The 23,552-nt window shown below is 41.8% G+C and overlaps 1 protein-coding gene across 3 annotated transcripts in view; it reads left to right on the forward strand.

Annotated features, from left to right (window-relative positions):
- The window catches only part of dpy19l3 (dpy-19 like C-mannosyltransferase 3), a 64,116-nt gene that overhangs the window by 28,122 nt on the left and 12,442 nt on the right, over nt 1–23,552 (forward strand). For all 3 annotated transcript variants that reach the window (XM_072671674.1, XM_072671675.1, XM_072671673.1), the window contains one exon: nt 21,374–21,506. In XM_072671674.1, coding sequence (XP_072527775.1) covers nt 21,374–21,506 — 133 coding nt within the window. The remainder of the gene's footprint in view (nt 1–21,373; nt 21,507–23,552) is intronic.

Genomic DNA, 23,552 nt, shown 5'->3' on the forward strand with positions numbered 1-23,552 from the left:
TGAACATTTTACACACCACACAAAATATAACAGCTCTGTAACCCCCCCCCCCCCCCCCCCCCCCCCTTTCACAAAACCACCCCTATAGTCTCCGTTCTGTCTCCAGGGCATTAACATGCGTTTGGTATCTGGATAGGATCTGGATCCATTTTGACCGGATTCTGTTTACACTTGTCATCAAAATGCGTCTCCACTCTGAACAGACGAGATCTGGTTTTAATTTCCTGTGTAAAAAACAACGTACATCACTTCTGTGTTGCTTTCAATGAACAATGTTTCTAATCAAAACACCATGTAAAAAAAATGTTCTAGATGGTTCTCACATTCAGAAAGTGCAACGGGCTGTTTAAACCACAAAGGAACAAAATCTGTAAAACTGCTTTCATCTACCGGAAATCAGCACAAACCTACACAACGAAAGAGTGTACGTTGTTTTTTGCCAGATGTATTCCCGCTTGCCTGGCAGAATCCGATCACAAGAAACACAGTCCGCTGACACTCGTGTTTAATGTGGACGAGATCCGTCCCTGACCACCTCTGAGTATGGTTTACAGTGATCCGATTGTAATCTGATCACAGTGTGTTTTGGGGGTGTTTACACCTGTATTTTCATGTGGTTAAGTCGGTTAATGGAATGCTGTTAAAGGCAGGAGTAAACAGGCGATACGAGTCGTGGCAGCGGGGACAGATTAGTGTGTTTCAGTGCAGTTTTACCTCAGAAAGCATTTACGTATTCAGCAATAGTGTAGCGAGATTGTAAAGGCACGTTTGGCACCCGTGTGTGTGTGTGTGTGGTCTTCTCCATGTTTAATTTAAATCAGGAGTCATTAGAGGGGCGTGCCAAGTGATTGTGCTGGTTTTGCTGCATAACTGTATTACGCTATAGAAGACCGTAGCATGAATTTTAAGCAGTGTAGCAACTCAGAGACACGAAACGAAAGTGCCAGCTCAAAGTAAACCCAGGGATTTGTGTGTAGTGAGCGAAGGAAATGAGATCTAATGGCAAAATAAGCACATACTTCTATGTGTTTTTCCCAAATAGGATTACTTGGAGATGGTTCCCTGAAGATGTTGATGAAGTTGTCATTTCCTCACTTAAATTTTTGTCATTCATGGTTGGTTCAACTTCTTCAGCATTGGCCGCAGACATGCTGCTAACATTAGTGGCAGGTGTTGTGGGGGACCTGGCCTTTTAGGCTATTAAATACGATACATGATCAGCTTTTAGATATATCTTGTGTTCATCCAGGTGTTTGCTCAGGTTCAAAGAGTTGCCATGGTCAGCTTTGCATTTCACGTTACACGTTGTATGAATATTGTAAAGATAGTTGTCTGCTCAAGTGTTGAGACCACACTTGAGACCGCTTTTGGCTCTCCACCACCCTGACTGTGTTGTATTGAAACTGAAATTTGGCTCCAGTTGATTCTGTACTCGGTAGTACCAACATAATTTGGTCAGCACCCTTAAATGTAATTTCGGTACCCAACCCCTTATTATTATTAGCACCTGACTTCACTAATGCTCCCATGGCCCAATGCCATCTAATCCACATAGGTGCAAATGGTCCAAATCTAGTTTAAGGCCTTTGCAGAGGAGTAGAAGCTGATACTGCAGCAAAGGGAAAGCAAACTCCCTGTTATTACCATTCTTGATTTCAAAAGCAACTCTGGAGGAGCAGGTGTCCACAAACTTTTGGACATGTAGTGTACCATATAAATTGCTGCTGTTTTTGAATCGTTCCTGGATTATTTGTCTCATTTTGCCACAATTTTTACCCATTTAAAGAAATTCCGTCTGTAAATTATTACGTTATTCTGTAACACATGATAAAACAACTGGATACAAGTAGAAATGTTTAAAAAAAAATTAAATAATTAAATAGTAATTTTAAATAACTTAAAAAAAGGCAAATTTTAGTGTAGCCATGTTTTTGTATGTGTATATATTTAGGAAAATTAGTGCATGTGTTTGTACTGAACACCAAGGGAGATTCTATGTGAGTGAGTGACTGAGAAAGTAACAGAGCTAGCGAAGTGTGTGTGTGTATGTGTGTGTGCTGTAAAGTAAGATTTGACATCACATGACACAGGTTTTCTCCCTTCTAAGAAAATCCAATTTGTGTTGGAGATTAGCGTGTGAGTTCTGTTGGCTGCTGCGGCTGCTGTGGCATTAAGCCTTTTCTCCACGCTAATTACCTCGCAAATGAAAGAGTTAAGTGCCGATCGCCTTTCACCAGACCTCACCACTGCCAGAAGCCCCTTTGTCTCCAGCATCGATTCGCTGTGTGCTGTGTGTTCGTCTGGGAGAATGGTGGGCGGGTGGGTGATAGGGTTGTTGGATGGCTCACTGAAGAGTTCAGAGAGACCGCTCCCTATTCACCCATAGCCATGAAACAGAATACACTGCCTATAATGAACCATTCATGGGGTTCGAGTCAGGACTTTGACTAGGTGAGCTTACCCTTGTACAATGGATCATTGGCTTGCTGCGTAACCCAACTGCGCTTGAACTCCGGATCACGGGCAGATAACCAGCAAAAAATTATGGCTCTGTCAATTAATAAAGTTTTCCAGTTCCCATCCCCGTACCATCACACTACCTCCACCACCATGTTTGACTGTTGCTGCTCTGTACTTATCATGGAATGCAGTGTTAGCTTCACGCCGGATGTAACGTGAGCTGTGAAATTTAGAAAGTGCATGAGAAAATGTTCTCTTAATTGGTGAGCTTCAGATTAGTTCATTAAATGTTGACTTTTTCAGGGCAGCAGCTTGCTCACAGGCTTCATTAAGCATTATCAGTATCTGGAGCTCCTCTCACTGGGGCCCAAAGCAGGGTTGAAATAGGCTTGGATAGTTCCCCTTTTTGGCACAAGTGGAGCAAGGGCGCTGTGCAGAAAGCTGACTCAGAGTTCGATGCCAGTGCAGAAGGGCCAGTAGATTCCTCATTGTCATGCAAGTAGGCCCTGGCTTTTTAATTCTTAATAAATGTTTGTAGAAATGGCTTCATAGCACTTTCTCTTTTCTAAATCTGATACTGTAACACTGGCCATGGGCAGAGGCCTGATATATACTGATATATATGCTGTTATTTAAAAGTTTGGAGTTGGGGCTTTTTCCAAAAAACAAACAAAAAAGTGCGATGTGTTGAAGATGTTGACGAGAGCTGTAGGTGATTCTTAAATGAAGCCAAAAAAACGCCAAGGATCCTACTCCCTTAAACCCACATACCCCACCCACCTCATATTCACCTTATACATACTCAAATCTTAGACGCAGCTCTTACAAATCCCCTTTAATGGTAGTGTAAGCAGACGTAATGGGATGTGTGAGGTCTGAGGACCGTGAAGATACAGATGCTTTAATGCCTATTCATTCACACAAGCAATGTAAGCATCAAGCAGACGTCTGTGAACGTACAAGACATGTGGCTAAAGTAGTAGCAGGGAGTATATTATGGTGGGTTACAGCTAATTCGGATGGATGAATTGGTTCCAAAGTAATGAAATAAACAAAACCCCCTGCCTACCCCCATTTACTAACCTGGCATGAGTACAAAAGTGGCTCTCGCCCATTACCTGGTGTGTCAATGCATAAGGACAACTACGCCTACTCTTACCTGTCCACCCGGAATTAGAAAAGAGTATGAAGAGTAGTATGAGGAATAAAAGCATTGATGAAACTAAAGCAAGGCGTAAGACTAAAACTTCCTGTTAAAACAGTTCGTAAGCTTAACCCAACATAGCAAAGGGCCGACAGCCACACCAAACGAAGCCTTAAACCTCCCAAGCCCGGCCACTTTTTTCTTCCACATCACTCCGCATATGAACCCAAAGTCCCGCCTCCACTCCTCAAACGGCGCATTCCAATGGCAGAGAAAAGAGCATGTCACACGCAGGGAACACAAAAAACTTTCAAAGCAGAGTAGTGGAAACAGGAAGAAATAGGGGGAAAACAGAGAAACACCAGCACGCTAAGACACAATAAATAAATAAATAAATAATAAAATAAAATAAAATAAAATAAGTAATAAATAAATATAACAGGGTTGCACTCTCAGCTTCTATATTTTTATGTCAGAAATGGCTGCCAAGGCCCTTGAAGGGAGAATCGTATTCTCTAGTTTAAGACATTGCATAAGCTCTTTGATCCATTGAGAGTAAGTAGGGGGAAGAGGAGGATCTTTCCACCTGAACAATATTACTCACCTACTTAACAAAGTGCAGAAGGCCAGTCTGTTGCATTTATAGTTGCATTTAAATGAGCATCTAGCAGCAGAACACCAAATAACGCAGCATAGGAAGTGTAGTATTAGAGCAAGTATCAAAATAATGCTCAAAAAATGTAAAATGTATGTAATACATCTGCAGGATCTTGTTTGCACCCATCACTTGTGCAATCCAAATTTGATCTGATTTGACAGACTGACTGTACTCTTATGAAGTCGGACCTTACTACCTTAAATTGTATAACACAATATTGTTGATAGATAAAAGAAACTTGTTTAGTCTGAATTATTTTCTGAAACAAGGTCATCTAAATCCCCTTCCCGCTTTTTGTTTAAGCTCGTCTAAAGTTGTCAGCTTATATGAAATTAAAAGCTCATAGATCCTACCTAGAGTTTGCTTGAAGATTGTCTCCAGATTAAAAATGGAATCTAACAAAGAATTGGGAGGATAGAAAGGAAAACAACCAAAATGGGAGGATTACAAAACTACAAAAAAATGTGATCTAGGAATATTACATTTGTTCCCCGGTTCTTCAAAGGATGCGGAAGGATCTAAATAAGAGATTTATCTTTTGATGTTCTTATTTAATCAGAGTTCTGAGTAATAGACACATACATGTCTTGTATGACGTTGTATATGTTTTATAATATATAAATCTACATTGTTACAAGTTATAATTTAATTTAAAAAAATGGAAAAATGAAAAAAAAAAAAAAAAGAAACAAATCAACTTCGAGCGGTTCAGCAGGGCTACGGCACTGACGTAATGATCTAAGGATTGCTAATGGGAATCCCAGGTCATGCTGCTTGCCATCAGCAGCCAGAGCCTGAGAGCGCACAATTTGACTGCACATGTATCTAATGAAGCATGTGCTAGCCTTCACCCTCTCAATGTTGTGGGCAGTGCAAGTGTTTAGTTGGTAAGCATAATGAGTGGGTTGGGCAGTTGGCCTTCTAAATCGGGAAGGAAAACTTGTTAAAAATATTAAAATATTTTTAGTGACAAGTCATTCCAAAGTAAAGAGTTTCCTTCTTTTTTGCATTCAAATGAACTCTTTCCATTACATAATTTGTTTAAACACAATGCTACAGTCAGAATTTAACAACCCACCACATTACTTATATGAAACTAAAGCTGTTTTATATTTAATCATTTTATTGAGCTGTTTACCCCAAAAAACAGGTACATTCATCTGTGTACAGGAAGAATCTCCACTCCAACAAGAATCCACAAGCTGTATGAACCTGAGTGCGAGGCTGCAATTGCATTAAACTCTAATATATGGAAACTTTACAGAAGGAAAACACATTATTAACTTTAATGTAATTAATGTAAGAGTTTTTTATTTTACCCCCAAGTAGCTTTAGGTCATTTCTATTGGTCCATTTATCATGAAATACTCAGCATATTAAGAAAGTGGCTGCTGTGAATAATGGGATTAATTGTGAATTCATTACTTTAATAATTTGAAAGCCTCATTCAAGAAGAATTGTAATGCGATAGTGTTAAAAGTCCTGGTTGTTCTTATGGTTATTAATGTTAGGCTACATTTGGCCACTGTTGTTGTCACGTGATCAATTTTGTGTCACTTTTCATTCATTACAGAATCAAATGGGATTTTTATTTATTTATTTTTTAACTAAATTGAGACCACAACTTTTTTTTACTATCCAGTTCAAAATGTTCTGCTTGAATTAGTCTAATATCAATACTTGGATTGGTGCCGTCTCCAGTTTAAAGCAGCTGTGGAATGCAAAGGAGCGAATGTGCTCCAAGCAGTGCAGTCCAGTCCTCTGTCCACTCAGTGCGGATTAAGTGTTATTTGAATTAAGCCGTGTGAATAGAGAGCTCTGCAGGAGCATTAAGATGTGTCCGTCTGCAGAGTTTTCCCCCGAGCTTGCCTAATGTGGTGTCGAACTCAACTGTTGGAGAGTGCATGTGCATGTGTATGTGTGTCTCTCCTCAGTGTGACTGATCCTTGGCCTTTCCTTCTGACTGCCTCTGTCCCACAGATCCGAGCTCGTTCTTTGTCAGCGGCGTGACGCTCTGTCATCATCGTCAGCCTTATCACTCCGCATGTCTGTCTGCCATATAATTAATTTCCTCTCTATTGTTTTGCGATTTTTATACCGCACATCCTCTTTGTTAGAGGGGAAAAACACAGTTATTTCCGAATGCTGCCTTGTTTTGGAATAATGAAGACAAATTAGCCTTTTGTTTTCTCCGGAGGAAGAAACTTTCGCAGCCCCTCAGAGCATGGGTAATTTATGTTCCTTGAATGAACAAAGATGCTTTTCTTTTTTTTTTTTTTCCGCTGCAGATTCTCTGGCTTTTTTCCCCCCCCTTGTTTCGTGTATTTCTCCATCCACACATCCCTCCAATTTTCACTCCCGCACTGATTGTCGCTCACACAGTTTTCTTCTTTCCTGCTTTTTAATTTGGGCAAATTAACACTTTTTTTTTTTGCCTTGGGAGGGTCCTCACTACCGCAAAGCTTAAGCAACTGTCTGTGGCCTACCTTACCTCCAGCATTCTTTTACACCCCCTGAAGCCCACACAATCATTTGCCCTTCTTTTGCCATGTCTTAACGAGCCCATATCCTACATTTTTCAGCCTATTTTCATCCATTAGAATTAAAAGGTGTGTTAAGGCCAATAAATACACTGATGTGCCATATGTCTTGGGACAGGAACTAGTCATCGTGTCCCATGACTTTTGCCATGTTCCATGGAAGCTAAAGATATGTGTTCGCGGTCTCCTGCATTGAACGTGGATGTGATTTCTGCCACTGTCCACTGTGGGTGGTAATGCCTTCTATGATGTTTTCCCGTACAATTCACATCGCCTTGTTATGAGCATACTGGCCAGTGTTCAGACCCTAATTTAGCTAACACCTTCACAACTTATACAAATGTGGGCATTCCCAACACTTCATGATCAGTTTTCATGGAATCATCTCCCCTGACTTGGGATACTATCCCTTGGGATAATATCCCATGGCAAGTCAGTGTATGTAAATGCCCTCTGTTTTGATTGGCTGTACCTTATTCATTAAGTAGCCCAGGCTGAAACACTCAGTAGCACATTTACACTTACATATATTTATACATTGACATTTTTTAGCATGTTGAACAGGTAGGTGAATGTGTTGGTAGGAGTCTTGTTCAAGCACTCTTACTGGTGTAGTGTGGTGTGCTGGCCCAACTGGAGAATCAAACCCTAGTCTACCATGAGGAAGGTGGTGTTGTTACCCACCATGCTACATCAACCGCTTAGCACTCTTACAGAAACACTATGAACAGATAGGGCTAATTTAAAAGAAGCTATTTTCCAGTGTTCTTTCCTTCTGTGGACTGAACAGTGATTGTTGTGAAACATTTAGGATGGACTAACAACTGTTTTCTTGATTAGTTGGTCCATTGTGATTTTGATTTAAATTGATCAATTATCTGTCTGTTTGTCTGTCTATCTGAATATCTGTCTGGCAGTTTATCTATCTGTCTATCTGCCTGTCGGTTTATCTATCTGTCTGTCTGTCTGTCTGTCTGTCTGTCTGTCTGTCTATCTATCTATCTATCTATCTATCTATCTATCTCTCTGTCTCTCTGTCTGTCTGTCTGTCAGTCTGTTAGTTTGTCATTAGCTAAATATCTCTAATTTGAAAAAGTAGGGCTGCCGATTTAAACATGATAATTGTGTGTTTGTACATTTTTTTGTTGTTGTTGTTGTTGTTGTTGTTGTTGTTTTTTTAAAGTAGTGCCCTTAACACAGACTCTTTGTCTGCATGAATCAGTCATAGTTCAGGCTGCGCATTCACATCCACTCTAACTTTCAGGCTAATATGTGATTAATCAGCATTCAGTTTTTGCATTGCTTAAAGGCCCTAAAAAGGGAACATTTCTTGTCCTTTTTACACAAAAAAATTAATTGTTGTCCACAAAACAACATTTTTAAAAGTCCCCAGGCTGGAGGTAATCTTCCAAACAGCCACCTAAACAATTTTTCTTGTACTCAGGTTGTGTCAAACCTGATGGAGATGAGTATCTGTATATTGTATTTGCTTTTATTATATTTGCTAAGATAAAACAGAGCTGAAAAGTCAACAACATGCTATATTTAGCTCGTCACTAAGGGTTAACAATGGTTTGTGCAGTTACCTACCATGCTGAGACTTCCCCATGTTTCTCGAGGTGTTGACCTAGGACAGTCCTATAGCAAACCTTTTTAAATGATGATAAAAAGTGCATTTTTAGGATCTTGCAGATTTCTGTGTGGCCGTTTCTGGCACCTGTATTTTACTCTTTTAGCCATGTGATGTAAATGGGATGCGCAAATGGCATCAAGCCAGCTGATCGTTAACGTGAATCGGTGCCAACGTTTTTTAATTATTGAAGTTGTGGCTCATGTTGATTTGTTGTTGCAGCTCTAAAAATAATGTAACTAATAATAATAATAATAATAATAATAAGTACAGAATCTGGTTTAATCCTGGGTATATGCCCTTTAATACCCTACTGGTTTGTAATGCTGTGCGTGTAAATGCAATAGGATTGGTGCTGATTGTGAGTGTGAGTTTAAGTTAATTGCAGTGGGATTGAGTGTTGATTGTGCGTTTGAGTTAATTGCAGTGTGACGGAACACATTTCCTGCGAGTGGCTCTGCGGCTCTCTTGTCGTTCAATTTGCAGGCCTCCAAATCGCTCACTTTAGCCTGTAGCTGCCTCTCAAGAAACACTTAGAGTGAAATTTCATTTAACTCTGAGTCACTTCCCCTCATCTACAGATCAATCACATGACATTTCGGTGGCTGCTCTCACCGGATCAATCGGATCATGACTCTATCTGAACTCCTTAATCGATATTCGCCTCTCTCCCTGTCTCTCTCTGTCCATCTCTTCTGCTTTCTCCTCTTCCCTGTCTGTCACTATTTGTCTGTCTGACTGCCAGCCCTCCTCTCTCTCATTCAGTCAGTCACTCACTCTCTTTCACTGTCCTGGGCATCTGCCAGCTCACAAACACCATATTGAACAATCAGCACTCTCCTCCAAGCATGTTCAGCTGCCCTGTGAGGTCACATGAGCTGCAGATTGAATAGACTGGCTTTCAACCTTTTTAGATGAAGGCACACCTTTTTCTATTATAGTTTCTAGTGGCCACAAGATAATATTTTGAGGCCACAAAAAAAAAATGTATTTAGGCCATAATATAATACACTGGAGCCACAAGATAAACTATTGACACCACAGATAAAGTATTGAGACCACTAGATAATATATGAGACTAATATGAGAATAATATGAGAGATAATACATTAAAGCCACATTAATGTATTGAGGGAAATGAAATAATGTGTTGTGTGTTGAGGGCATAAGTTATTGAAGCCACAAAATAATGTATTGGGGCCAGAAGATGTATTGATGACAAAAGATGGTCTGTTTAGGCGATGAAATAATATCTTAAGACCACAAAACAAATTATTAAGGCCATGAGACAATATATTGAAGCCACACAATAATATATGAAGGCTACAAGATATTGTATTGAGGCTAAGAGATACATCAAAGCCACAAATGAATGTATTAAGGCAACGTAATAATATATTGCAACCACAAAAATGGTATGTTGAGCTCATGAGATAATATGTTGAGCTATTGAGATGCCATATCAATAATATACTGAAACTATATAGATTATTGTTAGATACTAGATAAATTATTGAGCCCTCTGGATAATATATTGTTCACAAGCAATTAAATATTGTATAACGACCCACAACATCATAAATTGATGCCATGAGATAATGTATTTTGACCAGAGGCCAATATATTGTGGCAACAAAAATATGTTTTGGTCATGAGATGGTATATCAAGGCCACAAACTAATGTATTGGACCCAGAAGATTATGCATTGATGCCACAAGATGATACATTTAGGCCACAAGATAATATCTTGAGGCCACAAAATATTATCTTGAGGCCACAACATAATTTATTGAGGTTACAAGATCATTAATTGAGGCCACAAGATAACACATTGAGGCCACAGGACAGTGTATAGAGGCCGCATGACTATATATTAAGACCACAAGGTAATGTATTGTGGTCATGAGATAATATATTGATGCCACAAAATAATGTATTAAGGCAATGAGATTTATTTAACTTGTGACTTCAATCTATTATATTGTGGCTACTAAATACTTAGGTTTTGGTCTCAACTTTACAGGAAAAGGGAAAAAATGACTTGCAAGCTCATTTGATTCGACCTTGTGTAATTAATTTAAACCTTTATTCCGCATTCGTAATGAAATTCTCACTGTGTAAAGGGCAGCTGCTGTCTCAAAAAAAATGTTTGATTTGGTAGCACTAATTTTTGTAAACAAAGCCACCACATGCATTTTTCTTTATTAATTAAAAAGCAACAGTGAAAACCTAATATCTAACATTACCCATGGTACCCATGAGTATTTGCAGGGGGCCCAAGCACTATTTAACAAGGAGAATGAGTCCATACAATGCACAGACTCTCAGTGGCCACTTTATTTCATACACCTGCTTGTTAGTGCAATTACCCAGCTCCTGCAGCAAGTTAGCGAACCATGTGGCTGCAGCTGAGTGCATAAACCATGGAGACATGGATAGGCTTTAGCTGTTGTTGGTGCAAACATTAGAAGAGGCGAGGCGCATAGTGTAAATAAGTGTGACCGGGGTATGATTGCTAATGCCAGATGTGGTGGCTCCAGCATCACTGCAGCAGCTGGGGTTTCCACACACTGCAGTCTCTAGAGTTTACAGTAAACAAATGGCATCCAGTGAGCAGCAGGTCTGTGGGCGAAAACACCTTGCTAATGAGAGGGGGTCAGTAGAGGGTGGCTAGCTTCATTCTATTTCACAGAAAGATCACAAATACTGCAAATAACAGCTGTTTACAACGGTGTGATGAAAGGCATCTCTGAGGAACCTTGAGAAACCTTGAGGCAGGTTTTCTTAAGCAGTAAGAGACAAAGGCCCTCTGGTCAGAATAATGATATTATAGTGGGTATGTAAACTCCAAAACTAGTTGATTGAAGATTGGACAAATGTTGCCTAGCCTCTTGTATCTGCAGATGGTGGGGTCGGAATTTGGCATAAACAGCAGACGTCCATGGATGCATCCTGCCTTTTGTGAATGGAACAGGCTGGGGGTGCTGGCAGTGTTGATGTGGCCCATATTTAAGCCCTTTAGTACAGACTTTGCTTTTTTTTTTTTTAAATGAGTGTTTTTAAGCAGGATCTTGCACAAACCAAGCCGTGATATTGTCTCTGACCACTGTTATGTTAGTTGGCCATTAGTTTCTTGGTGTCTGAATCGTGAAATGAAATTCTACAAGGAAATTTAATGGCACTGCAGTCAAGCACCAAAAATAAAATACACACACTCTTAAAAATAAAGCTGCTAGAAATGCTACTTTCAGTAATGCCATAGAGAAACCATGTTTGAAATGGAGATGTATGAGCTTGAAGAACCTTTTAATGATTTATGGAATACTTCTCTAAAGGGACTAGATAAGCTGTGTGTGTGTGTGTGTCAGCATGTCAGCAATGGTTGCAACTTCAGCAGTAGCTGTATGCATTCCTTGGAAGTGATGTCCACAAACATTTGGACATATTGTGTAGTGAAATGTTGCTTATCCTTTGCCTAGTCTGGTGTCTCCAGCACCGGAAGAGTCTTGCCCAGTGGCACAACTTGGAGCAGCGATCAGTCAGTGCTGGGCTTTGAACCCACAGTCTCCTGGTTGTTGGCTTACATCACTTACCAGAAGGCTCCCAGCCACTTGGTTCAGATTGTTTCATCACATACGGCTCTCCAATTCATCCCAGAGGAAACACCAGAGAATGAGGTTCGACTGCTTCACAGTGTAGATTGCTACCTAATAAATAGGCAGAGTGTTTATTACATTAAACACTGTCTATCCAGGTCACCTTTTTACTGAAGTGGTCTTCTTTGCTCCCACCTGAGATGGCAGTGTTGTTTGTGTCTGCTGTGGAATTTATTTTCTTTCTACTTCAGCGTGTGTGTGTGTGTGTTCAGTCTCCTTGTCTGCTCCTTTCTGACCTCAAATAGTACAGCTCTATCTGAGACGTGTTTCCAGACAGAAACCAACAGACCAGCCAGATAGACCTGTCTGCATGTCCAATGCGCTACCTCAGATTGCTCTCCGGAGTAAACAGGTTCCACTGTGAATTTCTCCTAATGGACTTCTCACAGCTTAGTCTTAATTAGGTTTGAATACTGAAGGTGTCTTCGTTTTTCTAGTTCTATTTGTCTATTCCTCTGCATGCAGGGTGTGTGTTATTCAATGCTTTTGTGCAGAAGACCTTTCGGATGATTTTGCAGGCTTTGTGGCGGTGGAGGTGCACAGTTCGACTGTGCAGTGATACCCACACAAAAAATTACCTTCATGGAAGAGCTATCAGAAGAAAACCTTTGCTACGTCCTTACCTTAGAATGTAGCATCAGAAGTTGAGAGGAACCAGCTTACAGCTTAGTATTAATTATGTTTGATGCTGAAGGTGTGAAGTTAGGTTGAATTAATTAAGTCTGAATCTTGTTTAGGTTGAAATTAGGTTGGTGGGTTGTTTTTTTGAGGTCTGAAATTCCAAGAAAACCTTCTGAGAGAACTGCTTGTAAGATTCCTAGAAAGCCCAATCAAACCCCTATTAATTACTAAAGACTCTGGAGTTGAGGTCCACTGTTATACTGTGCCACGACACCTGCATAAAAAAAGACATCCATGGAAGAGTCATCAGAAGAAAACCTTTGCTTTGTCCTCACAACATAACTCAGCATCTATTTTTAAAGGAACATCCAAACAAGCCTGATGCATTTTGCAAACTGATGCAAACTGGTTACACTGCTAATTCCTCCTAATGGACTTTCTACGGCTTAGTCTTAATTGGGTTTGACGACTGAAGTTGTGTTTTTCTTGCTGGTTCTGTTTTTTTCTGTATTTCTCTTGCTTGTGAAAATGTGGGCTAATATGAGCTTTGTAAACACTCTGACTTCTCAAACCTTGTCCCAGAAATCAGCAGCCAGTGGATCCTCTAAGCAACTGTCTAGCACTCTGAACATGAAAATGATTGTTGTCTACAAATCAGAAAAAAAAACTGTAGGAGAACAGCAAAGCGTTTTTGGTAGCTGTTTGTTCAGTTTGTAGAGTAATGAAGAAATGAGCGGAGGTCCAGTTGAGGTCTGGAAGTCCAAGAAAACCTGAGAGAACTGCTCGTAGGATTCCTAGAAAGCCAAATCGAAATCCCCATTAACTGCAAAGGTCCCATCCAAACAAGCCTGATGCATACAGGCCTTTTGTATACAGTGAACGAGTTCCACTGCAAATTCCTCCTAACACATTTACAGCTGAATCTTAATTAGGTCTGAAGACTGAAGGTTATTTTATTCTTCTTGTTCTGTGTTTCCATATTTCCTTTGCATGCAAAATATGGGATAAGTGTGTTCAAAGCTTTCTAAATACTACCTTCCCAACAGTCAGCAACACTTGGATCTTCTGAGCAGCTGTGTTGCCTTCTGAACATTAAAATAATTGATGTCCACAAAGCAGAAGAAGATCATAGGAAAAAAGTAGGAAGTGTGTTTAGGTAGCTGTTTCCTCAGTTTAGAGTGTGATTAAGAAATGGCAGTTAAGAGGAGGTCAAGTTTAGGTTGAAGTCCAAGAAAACTTTCTGAGAGAACTGCTTGTAGGATTCCTAGAAAGCCAAAATGGAACCCTATTTAACTGCAGCAGACCTTTGGGGAGATTTAGCAGACTCTGGAGTGGAGGTGCACTGTTCTACTGTGCAGCGACACCTGCCCAAATATGACCTTAATGGAGGAGCATCTGAAGTTTTCAAAGAGATATCTACACAAGCTTGGTGTATTTTGTATAGAGTAAACTGTTACACTGGTTACACTAATTCCAGCTTAGTCTTAATTAGGTTTCATTACTTCTTGTTTTGTTCTTCTGTATTTCCTTTAATTTTGTTTCCGATTTCTCTCTCCACTGCTTGCATTGCTCCATTGCTCTTTTAGCGCGAACTCCGCTGGCCTGCCTTCTCCACCTAACTCACAGCGAAATGGATTTTCTGCTCGCTTTCTGCTGACTAACTAGTGGAGTGATTGACCGATGATGGGCGCGCAGTCCAGTCTGCCCCGACTCCGCTCATCCGTTTGGCCCAAATCGACAGCGCCTACTCACGGCAGACGTTTTTTTCCCGGACGTTCCGTCATCAAGTTGACGTGCCGTAGATGCTCGTTTTTGGTCGCGTGCTTCTTTAACACTATAGCCGGTTCCTCTTATGAGGGATCGTTTTGCTGCTCGAAGCATCCAGCGTTTGAACATCTGCTGACGTGTCACGAGAAGATAGAGTGCGCTACACTTAGCTGACTTGCTGAAAGTTGAGCCGTCCCAATTGCCCACCTTCGGAGAGGATTGGATAGCCGAGCTGTGGTGGTTGGTTTGTTAGCATTTGCTGATAAACTGACTAGCCATTCGTTTGGCTGTCTCCGATATGAGGTCGTTAATTTTGCTTCGGCAGACGCCGCATGCAGTGTATCATAGAAAAGCTAACACACCTGCACTTCCCTGCGTGACTGTGGCCGGCTAGCCGGGCCACCGCCGTGGCCGTCCCGCAAGCTTCAATATTAATGTCGTTAATCAATTTTTATAATGTCAAAGGGGTGCGGGGCTAATGCGAGCTGACATTTACGCAAGAGAATATAATTCAGAAATGAAATGCAAATCAGCCCAGGGGCCGGAGGAATCCCTCGTCAATATGGAGTAATTAAACTGGAACGACCCCCCCCACACACACACCACCACCAATACTACCACAGGCCCTACCCTTCTGAGCAGGAAGTGACCCCCAGGAGAGAGTCAGAGGGCATTCTGTTTTATGGCTCTTTCTGGCTAATAGCTCCTCCTCAGGCGAAAGAGTGATGGATCCTTCCAGATTTTCTGCTCCACTTCATTTCGGATGATTTGGCATGGGAACAGGCGCGAGTCGTCAGAAGAGGGGGAACAGAATGGTGGTTGCGAAAGAGGCTGACGGCCGCTGTCTCGCGACGTCGCTGCATAATCAGATTGTGTTCCTTTTTAATATCGATAATACGATGACTCGGTCAGGAGGGAGCACTCAGCCTGGAACAGGGGTTTGTGGGACTTAATCTGCCAGATTCGGTGTGTGTGTGTGTGTGTGTGTGTGTGTGTGTGTGTGTGTGTGTGTGTGTGCGAAAGTGTGTTAGTGTGAAAGCATGTGTGCATTCGTACATGCAGTAAAAGAGAAATGTGTGCGCACTCATGAGAATGCACATTTGCTATCTTGCAGCTTAATCTTGCCTCCCACGGGCCTGAATGTTGTGTGTGTCTGTAGTGTGCAGCGCTCCTGCGTACATGAGCGTACACATATCTGCTATCTCTCGGCTAAATCCTGCCTCTTACAGGCACAGCTGTAGAGCCGTGTGTTTGTGTGCTTGTTTTTGTGTCTTTTCAGGACCAGAATATCCCAATTTTAAAGCAAAGACCGGGAAAACAGGACCTACGGGGACTAGGGATGGCCAGAAATGTGGTAGTCTGTACCAATACCTCTATGGTCTAATTCTATGGTTCTCAATACCAATTTCAATACCAAGACAAAAGCTTGTTCACACACAAAAAAAGATTGGCAGTTTCTAAAAAACGAACGCACATAAGATAAGATAAGATAATCCTTTATTAGTCCCACAGTGGGGAAATTCTCAGTGTCACAGCAGAAAAGGAATAGCAAGACACTCAGATGCAAAAATGTAGATAAATTACCAATATATACACAAAATAAATAATAGAAGTAAAAAGCAATAACAACATTATTTACAGATTATTTACAGTTAATTGCAAATGACTCTTTGCATGTGTGTGAGTGTGGGTGGGGGGGGGGGGGGTATTGCACATTGTATTTTTACATTGAGGGACCTCTATTCCCTAAACATGTGTGTGTAGTTTAGGTGTGTGTGTATATTGTCCGCTGGGAGCAGTGTTGGTTGTATATATTAAAGATGTCTTTCACGTATATATTAGTGACATATATTAATGACATATATTAATGACGTCTTTCATGTATATACATTTTTTTCAGTCTCAGCCTACTCTGTTGTCCATTGTAATGGTCAAGCTTCAAGACGTGAACAGAACAGCTCATCCTGTTCGTAGCAAAACACAGAAGCTTATATGACGAGCAGCAGAACAACACCCTGACTATAACAATGCTGAGGTTAAAGAAGATGTAGGGCGAAGCAGAGCTGAAAGGTCTGGTTTGTAGGTTTGTTATATTCTGTTCATGTGTACAGAGAACCGCTAACTATAGCTTCCCTCGCTAATGAGCCCTCATGTGGAGGAGGGAAATTACAGAGAGCAAAAGTCGACAAGGAGCAGAGAAAAAGAAAAGGTAGAAATTTAAGTTCACAGAGCTTACAGATGGATGCATAACTTCATCTTTTGGTGTGAAGGTTCCACTACATTAAAAATTTTGCCCAAAATAATAGCAAATATAAAAATAGTAAATAGGCCTTTATCTGAAACAATATCCACATTTTTGTTTGTTTGTTTGTTTTTTCTTTTCATTTCCTCTGCAGCAACAAAAGCGGAATGGAGCCTCTGATTAATAGTGTTATCTTCTCTTCAAGCAATAAGACATGAGTGTTATTAAAACAAATCAATATCATGGCAAAAAAAACAATAATCAAAACTAATCAACTTTATGGTGGCATGTCAGATCTAAAGCAGTGCCCAGCTGTTTAAATTAGGTAACATAAAATAATAATAATAATGATTGATATTTTTAGATATGTAAAATGTCTATAAAAAAGATGTAATGATGTACTGGGTGTAATGACAATATATTAATATTAATATTTTACAAAAACAGTGGAATGTAGCCATTAACTATTTCAAACGTAAAACTACACTGTGTTCTGAAACTCTCAGCCTGTTCAGGCACAGGATATCAACAGTGGTGCCCAGCCTGTACATTAAAACCCAACATTTAAACTGGTTGATTAGAACAAGAAGAGAACTGACCTGGTTCTTAGTATCAAGTCCAGCACTGGCTTAAAACTCCTATTTCTCAAAAGACCTTCAGGGAGACTTAAGCAGACTCTGGAGTGGTGGTGCACTGTTCTACTGTGCAGCAACACCTACGCAATATGGCTTCCCGTAGGGTCAGATATTTTAAAAGGAACATCTAAACAAGTCTGATCTCAGCCCGTTTTCTCACCAATTTGGGCTGCCAATTACCCAACCCGTACGTAATCTTCCCCCTACATTGCATGCAATGACCCCGACACCAATGATGGTGCATGCGCAGTCAACCTGCTCATTCTTCAAACTGCAACATTGCCAGGCAGCCAACATGCCTAGAGGAAAGCCCCACATACCTAGCTGGTGGGTATGAAGCCAGCGATCCTCTGATCATAGTAACTGTGCCTTAGTCCGCTGGACTTCCTGGGGCCCTCCACGTCTCCACCTGTTAAACACAGGGGTGGATCGATCATGCGTTGGGCTTGTGTTGCTGCCAGTGGCACAGAGGACATTTCACGGGTGGTTATGGGTTTACCATGATCCTCACATTCCCTCAACCTGAACACCATCTCAAATGTATGGATAGTCCTCAAAAGAGCAGCCAGATGAGAATTGAATTGGTAATTTCTGATCATGCTGGACGCTTTCTTCAGGCCCTTTCCCTTTTTTTGTTGTTGTTTTAAAGCAGTAAAAAAGATGGAAATTAAAACATGTTAAACATATTAAAACATATTAAAAACATGTTTGATCTTCAACTTCATACCATTTAGATATCAGATCTTTTACCCGCTTAGATCTTGTTCCCACTAACAGACATTCTGACCAGGGGTGTCCAGACCTTAGCATGGCACTGTGAGCAGATCTTCATGTCCTAACATTTTACAAAAACGTGTGTGTGTGTTGAGGGGTGGTGGGGGGGTTAAATGTGTGGATGTAGTGGCAGTGGCTTGCTGTAACTGTACTCTGTGGGTCTCTCTCTCTCTCTCTCTCTCTCTCTCTCTCTCTCTCTCTCTCTCTTTCTCTTCAAAGTCTTCCCTCAGGAGTCTGATACCACCTCATTTTCTTCTCACATTAGCCACTGCCAGCGGACAAGCCGCTCCGCCACCCGCTGACAAATGGCAACCCCTCTGTACTCCATTACTGCTAGAACCTTCACTCTCATTCCTCTCTCTCTCTCTCTCTCTCTCTCTCTCTTCTTCCATAATTACTCTTCCCCATCTCTGTGTTCTTTCCTCCTCACTCGTCTCCATCCTCTTTCTGTCTTTGTCTTTCTCTCCTCTTTCTCCTAATTTCTTCCTTAGTCACACTTTGCTATTTTCCCTTCACCTCTCTCTAATCTCTCTCTCTTTCTCTCTTTCTCACACAGTTACTCTTCCCCATCTCTTTTCTTTCTTTCTTTCCAACACCTTTACCTCCTCTTCATCTCTCTCTCTCTCTGTTGTTCCTTTCTCCCCCCCTTTTTTTGTTTCTTTACCTTAGTCACTCTTTTCTATCTTCACCATCTTACCTCTTATCTATCTCGCTCTCTCATTTCTTCTGTAATTACTCTTCCCCATTCCTTATTCACGTGTCTCTTTCTTTACCTGACTCTCTCTCCCTCTTTCTCATTTCTCCCCCTCTCTCCTTTCTTTCTCTCATTCACCTGTAATTACCCTTTCCCATCTCTCTCTCTCTCTCTCTCCCTACCATTCTCTCTCTCTTTCTCCTTTCTCTCTCTCTCTCTCTCTCTCTCTCTCTCTCTCTCTCTCTCTCTCTCCCCCTACCATTCTCTCTCTCTCTTTCTCCTTTCTTTCTCTCTACTCTCTCTTTCTCTCTCTCTCTCTTTCTCTCTCTCTTTCTCTCTTTCTCTCTCTCTCTCATTTTTTCTTCTACTCTTTCCCACCCCCCTCTCTGTCTCTCTTTCTCCCACCCCTTTCTCCTTTTTCTGTCCTTTTTCTCTCGTTCTCTTTATTTTCTCTTTTTTTCTCCTCTCTCTCCTTCTTTCTCTCTCTCTCTCTTTCTCTTGTGTGCGTGTGCTCTCTCTCTCTCTCTCTCTCTCGTGCGCTCTCTCTCTCTCGAGGTGAGTGTGTTGTGGAGGAGGAGGGCAGGCTGGGTGCTGAGAGACAGCCCTCTGTAATTGTGGCCATTTTTCTCCCTGTTCAACTTTGCCAGTGTGTTAGACAGTCTCAAATTGAATGCTCCTGTAGTTACCGTTGTGTGTGTGTGTGTGTGTGTGTGTGTGTGTGTGTGTGTGTGTTTTGTGTGTGCTAGGAAGAGGTGGTCCAAGAGGAATAAGGTGTGCAGGGTCCAGGGAGAGAGTAAGTGTGAGGGACAGAGCGAGTGTGCTGTGTGTGTGTGTGTGTGTATGGGATATGTGTTTGACCCTCACATCCTGTGACTCTCTGTTATTGACCTGTCCTGCGGCTGAGGGTGAGACCGTCCTCTGGAGCTTCTTGACGCGCAGACCTCTCAGTGCGCAATATTCCTCCCCTCTAATGAAACATTCCTCCCAACCTGTTCCTGTCGTAATGAAACATTCCTGCCTGCAAACATCTGCTGTAATGAAACCGCCCCGCTGCACTCCGGTCCGCTCCCCCCACCGCCTCGCTCTCCTTCACCTTGCCTTTGAGACTGACACCAGCAAACACCTTCAGTTTACTACAGACCTGAGAGGAACGGCTGTGCGAAGTGGAGGTTCGGTTTGTCAGGGATTTGTGGATTCGTGCTCTGTTTTACATCATCGGCGTTGCTATATATACACACTATATGGACAAAAGTATTGGGACACCTGCTCATTCATTGTTTTTCTAGTTAAAAAATAGTTTATCCAGCTTTTGTTGGAGTAACTGTCTCTGCTGTCCTGGCAAGAAGGCTTTCTACTGGGTCTTGAAGCATTACTGTGAGTATTTGAGTGTTGGTAAGGTCAGGATGTTGGATGCTCACCTCCCCACTTCATCCCCAACTCTCCAAGTTGAGACTGTCAAGTTGAGGGGGGGTTGAGGCTGTCAATCAGCGGTGTGTTTGTTAACGAATAGAAAAGGTGATTAAATCCGGATCTGCTTTTTATTGGGATCTCTTGGCCGGTTTCTCTAATATACCATCTCACTTCCAGTATCATAATATACACTATATGTCCAGATGTTTGTGGACACCCCTTCTAATGAATGCATTTAGGTACGTTAAGTTGCACCTATTGCTGACACAGATGTGCAGATGCGCTCACACACACAGCTTGCCTAGTCCCTGCAGAGACGTACTGCCAGTAGAACAGAACTCTCTGGGGCATAATCCTATTGCCAGGTGTGAGCTAAAGAGGTATAAAGCCCCCCAGCATTGAGCTGTGGAGCAGTGGACCTGTGTTCTCTGGAATGCTGGTTGGTGCTCCATCCAATACTTTTGGGATGAGTTGCATAGGTGGGCAGGTGTCCCAATATTTTTGTCATTATAGCGCAACCTCGTAATGCATGTGGTATCGACAGGTTTTTGGCAACACACGGCTCGACTACTGTCGTGTGGAAATGTGAATGAAAATCGTCCCATTTTGATCCCCAGCCAGTCAGTCTGAGTGTCCCCTCTGTCCAATTACCAGCTAATCGGATGCTTCAAGAGTTACATTTCAGATTAAAGCTTAAATGAGAATTTAGTCTTTTTTTTTCTGCCCCATGTTTAAAAAATGACTTTTTTAAAATTCAGTGTTCAGCACTCAGACGGCACTTATCATAATGACGCTGTAACTCTCTAAAGCAGCGGAATGAGCCTTAAAAGTGATGATCACATCCCAAATGTCTCCCATTCCAGCATTTTGCACTTGAGTAATGGAAGTGTACACATGGCTGCGTGCACTCCTGCCGAGCCAGTTAACATTCTTCCCTCTGTTCGAAATTAACGTCAGCAGCTTGCTGCAGCCTTTGCGCTGCTTCTAGTGCGCCTACACAGGCCTGACACACACACACACACACACACACATACACACACAAAAACACACTTAAATGTTAATGACACATGAAAAGTGTGGAAAGCCGAGTGCTCCTGATTTTCTTTCTTTTTTTTTTTTTTTTTTTTAAATTTCCATGCAGCTCCAAGACCCCCAAGCGTGCAGTGTTTGCGGGAAGCATGCAGCTGCTTGCCGGGATAAAGCTGTGCACGGGGAGGGTCCTGACTAACCATCCCCACTACGAGGATCAGGCACTGCGGGAGAGGACCAGGCAGGTAAGAGCTCTTTTTCCTTTTTTTTTAAACTTTATTTAATTTTATTTATTTATTTATTTATTTTTGGCTCCTCCTCTCTCACTCCAGCCCATTCAGACATGTACAAAGAGCCTCGGAGAGGACCGGAGATACGGCAGCTTTTTAATTAAGGATATAATGAGCTGGCTCATTTTGGCTGATGCGGCTGGGTGAAGTGAAGCATTCACACACTCTCACACAGCCCACGGAGGTCATGATAGCGAATGCTTAATGAGCCAGAGACCAGATCCTGCCGAGATGCACTCCGACGTGTGAGCCTAAAAAACCAAGCCAGCCAGGGCGGCCTGACAAACGGGGAAGCGCTTGTGTTATGATGGATGGTCAGATGAGAGTGGAGAGTTGATCCCTAGCCCAGGCCCTGTCAGACATATGCCTCCGAGCTAGAATGATCATTAAGGGGAGTTAAAACACACCCGTGCATCGTAATGCGTCAGTCCAAAGACGGCAGTTTGAATGCATCGATTTGGGAATGTTGGAAACTGTTATAATCACTGTTATGCTATCAGCTGGAATAACGTTCAATACAACGTGCCAGAATAAAATTCATAACCTGTTTTCATAGGAAAAAAACAAACAAACGGAGGCTTGTATTGTTTTAATTGTCTGTAGCCCACTGCTGTCCACAGAATTCCTCCAGTTTGTCTCTCCCGTGGATCTTATCATTCCTGAAAGCAGCTGCAGGGTGTCGGCATCAACAAAACTGGGCATAGCATGAGGACAGGGCCGGGTGGTAGCGCCCTTGGTGCTCTGGAAAGCAAAACCCTTAAAAATGAGTAATCAATAATCAGTACGGGCAGTTTGTTCTGGACTCGGGTAGTGCTTGAGAGTTCGGTATGTGTGGTCAAGTGTGAAAGCTGTTTTCGAGCCCAGGAGTGGCCCAAAGAATCCATATCTGGTCATCCTGAAATCGGCAGTCAGGGGATTCTCTTCAAATGGATTTTGGTTCGTTCTGCTGTGCGTATGGAAGATATCGGCACAAGGTTGCGTGATTGGTTCACTTTGCCACGTGATTGCTTCAGCTTATCGCCTGCATGGCTAAAAACCTTCTTCTACAAGAACGGCTTCTTGTTTGCAGGAATTCCTGCATGGTCAAATGCCATGACTCCAGATAGCGATGCTCTTCGCTGCTTGCAAGTTTGTGTCCAAGAAAACTAAGAAAAAGCAATTAACGGGTGAACCTAGGTCCTAACCATTTTTATAAATGCTTGTGGAAATGTTGATGTTTGAAATTGTGCAGTTGATCCGTGATTCAGCTGGAATTCTTCTGTATAAAAGTAAACCAGTGATAATGAGCCCCTAAACCAGTGATAATGAGCCCCTAAACCAGTGATAATGAGTGAAAACTGCCTAAAACAGCTGTACAAACATAAAGAATTGGATATTTACATGTGATATATACATTTATAGCTTTTTGCTTAAAGCAGCATTATGCAAACTACGCTTAACCCCAGTCACATAATCACCAGAACTGTGTAACAACGCTTAACCCGCGCCACATAAAAAAAACCCTCAATTCCACATGCGTCTATCACTTTAAATGCCCCTTCTGTGTATTTCAGCTTGTCCAGAAATGCATGTAAACAGCTGTCCACAAGGGGAGGCCAATAGCACGGTTTGTGTTTACTGTAGTGGATTGAAAGTTACTAACAGTCCCCAACTGTAGAGAGAGAATACATTTCAATTTCCACATAATGCTGCTTTAAACTACGCTGTATGTCCAAATATTTGTGGACACCTCTTTTAGTGAGTGCAGCTACTTCAGATACTTAAGTTGCACCCATTGCTGACACAGATTTTCCAGTGGTCCCTGTAGAGAAGTACTGCCAGTAGAACAGAACTTTCTGGAGCAGATAAAGATGAACCTATTGGCGCTATGCCTAATTCCTGGGCATTGAGCTGTGGAGCAGTGGAACTGTTCACTGGAATGATGGTGGTGCTCCATCCAATACTTTTGGTTGTCGGGAATAAGGTGGGGTGGTGACAATCCAACATTCTGACCCTACCACC

This window comes from Salminus brasiliensis, chromosome 25 (genome assembly GCF_030463535.1).
Source record: "Salminus brasiliensis chromosome 25, fSalBra1.hap2, whole genome shotgun sequence".
NCBI classification, from domain to species: domain Eukaryota; kingdom Metazoa; phylum Chordata; class Actinopteri; order Characiformes; family Bryconidae; genus Salminus; species Salminus brasiliensis.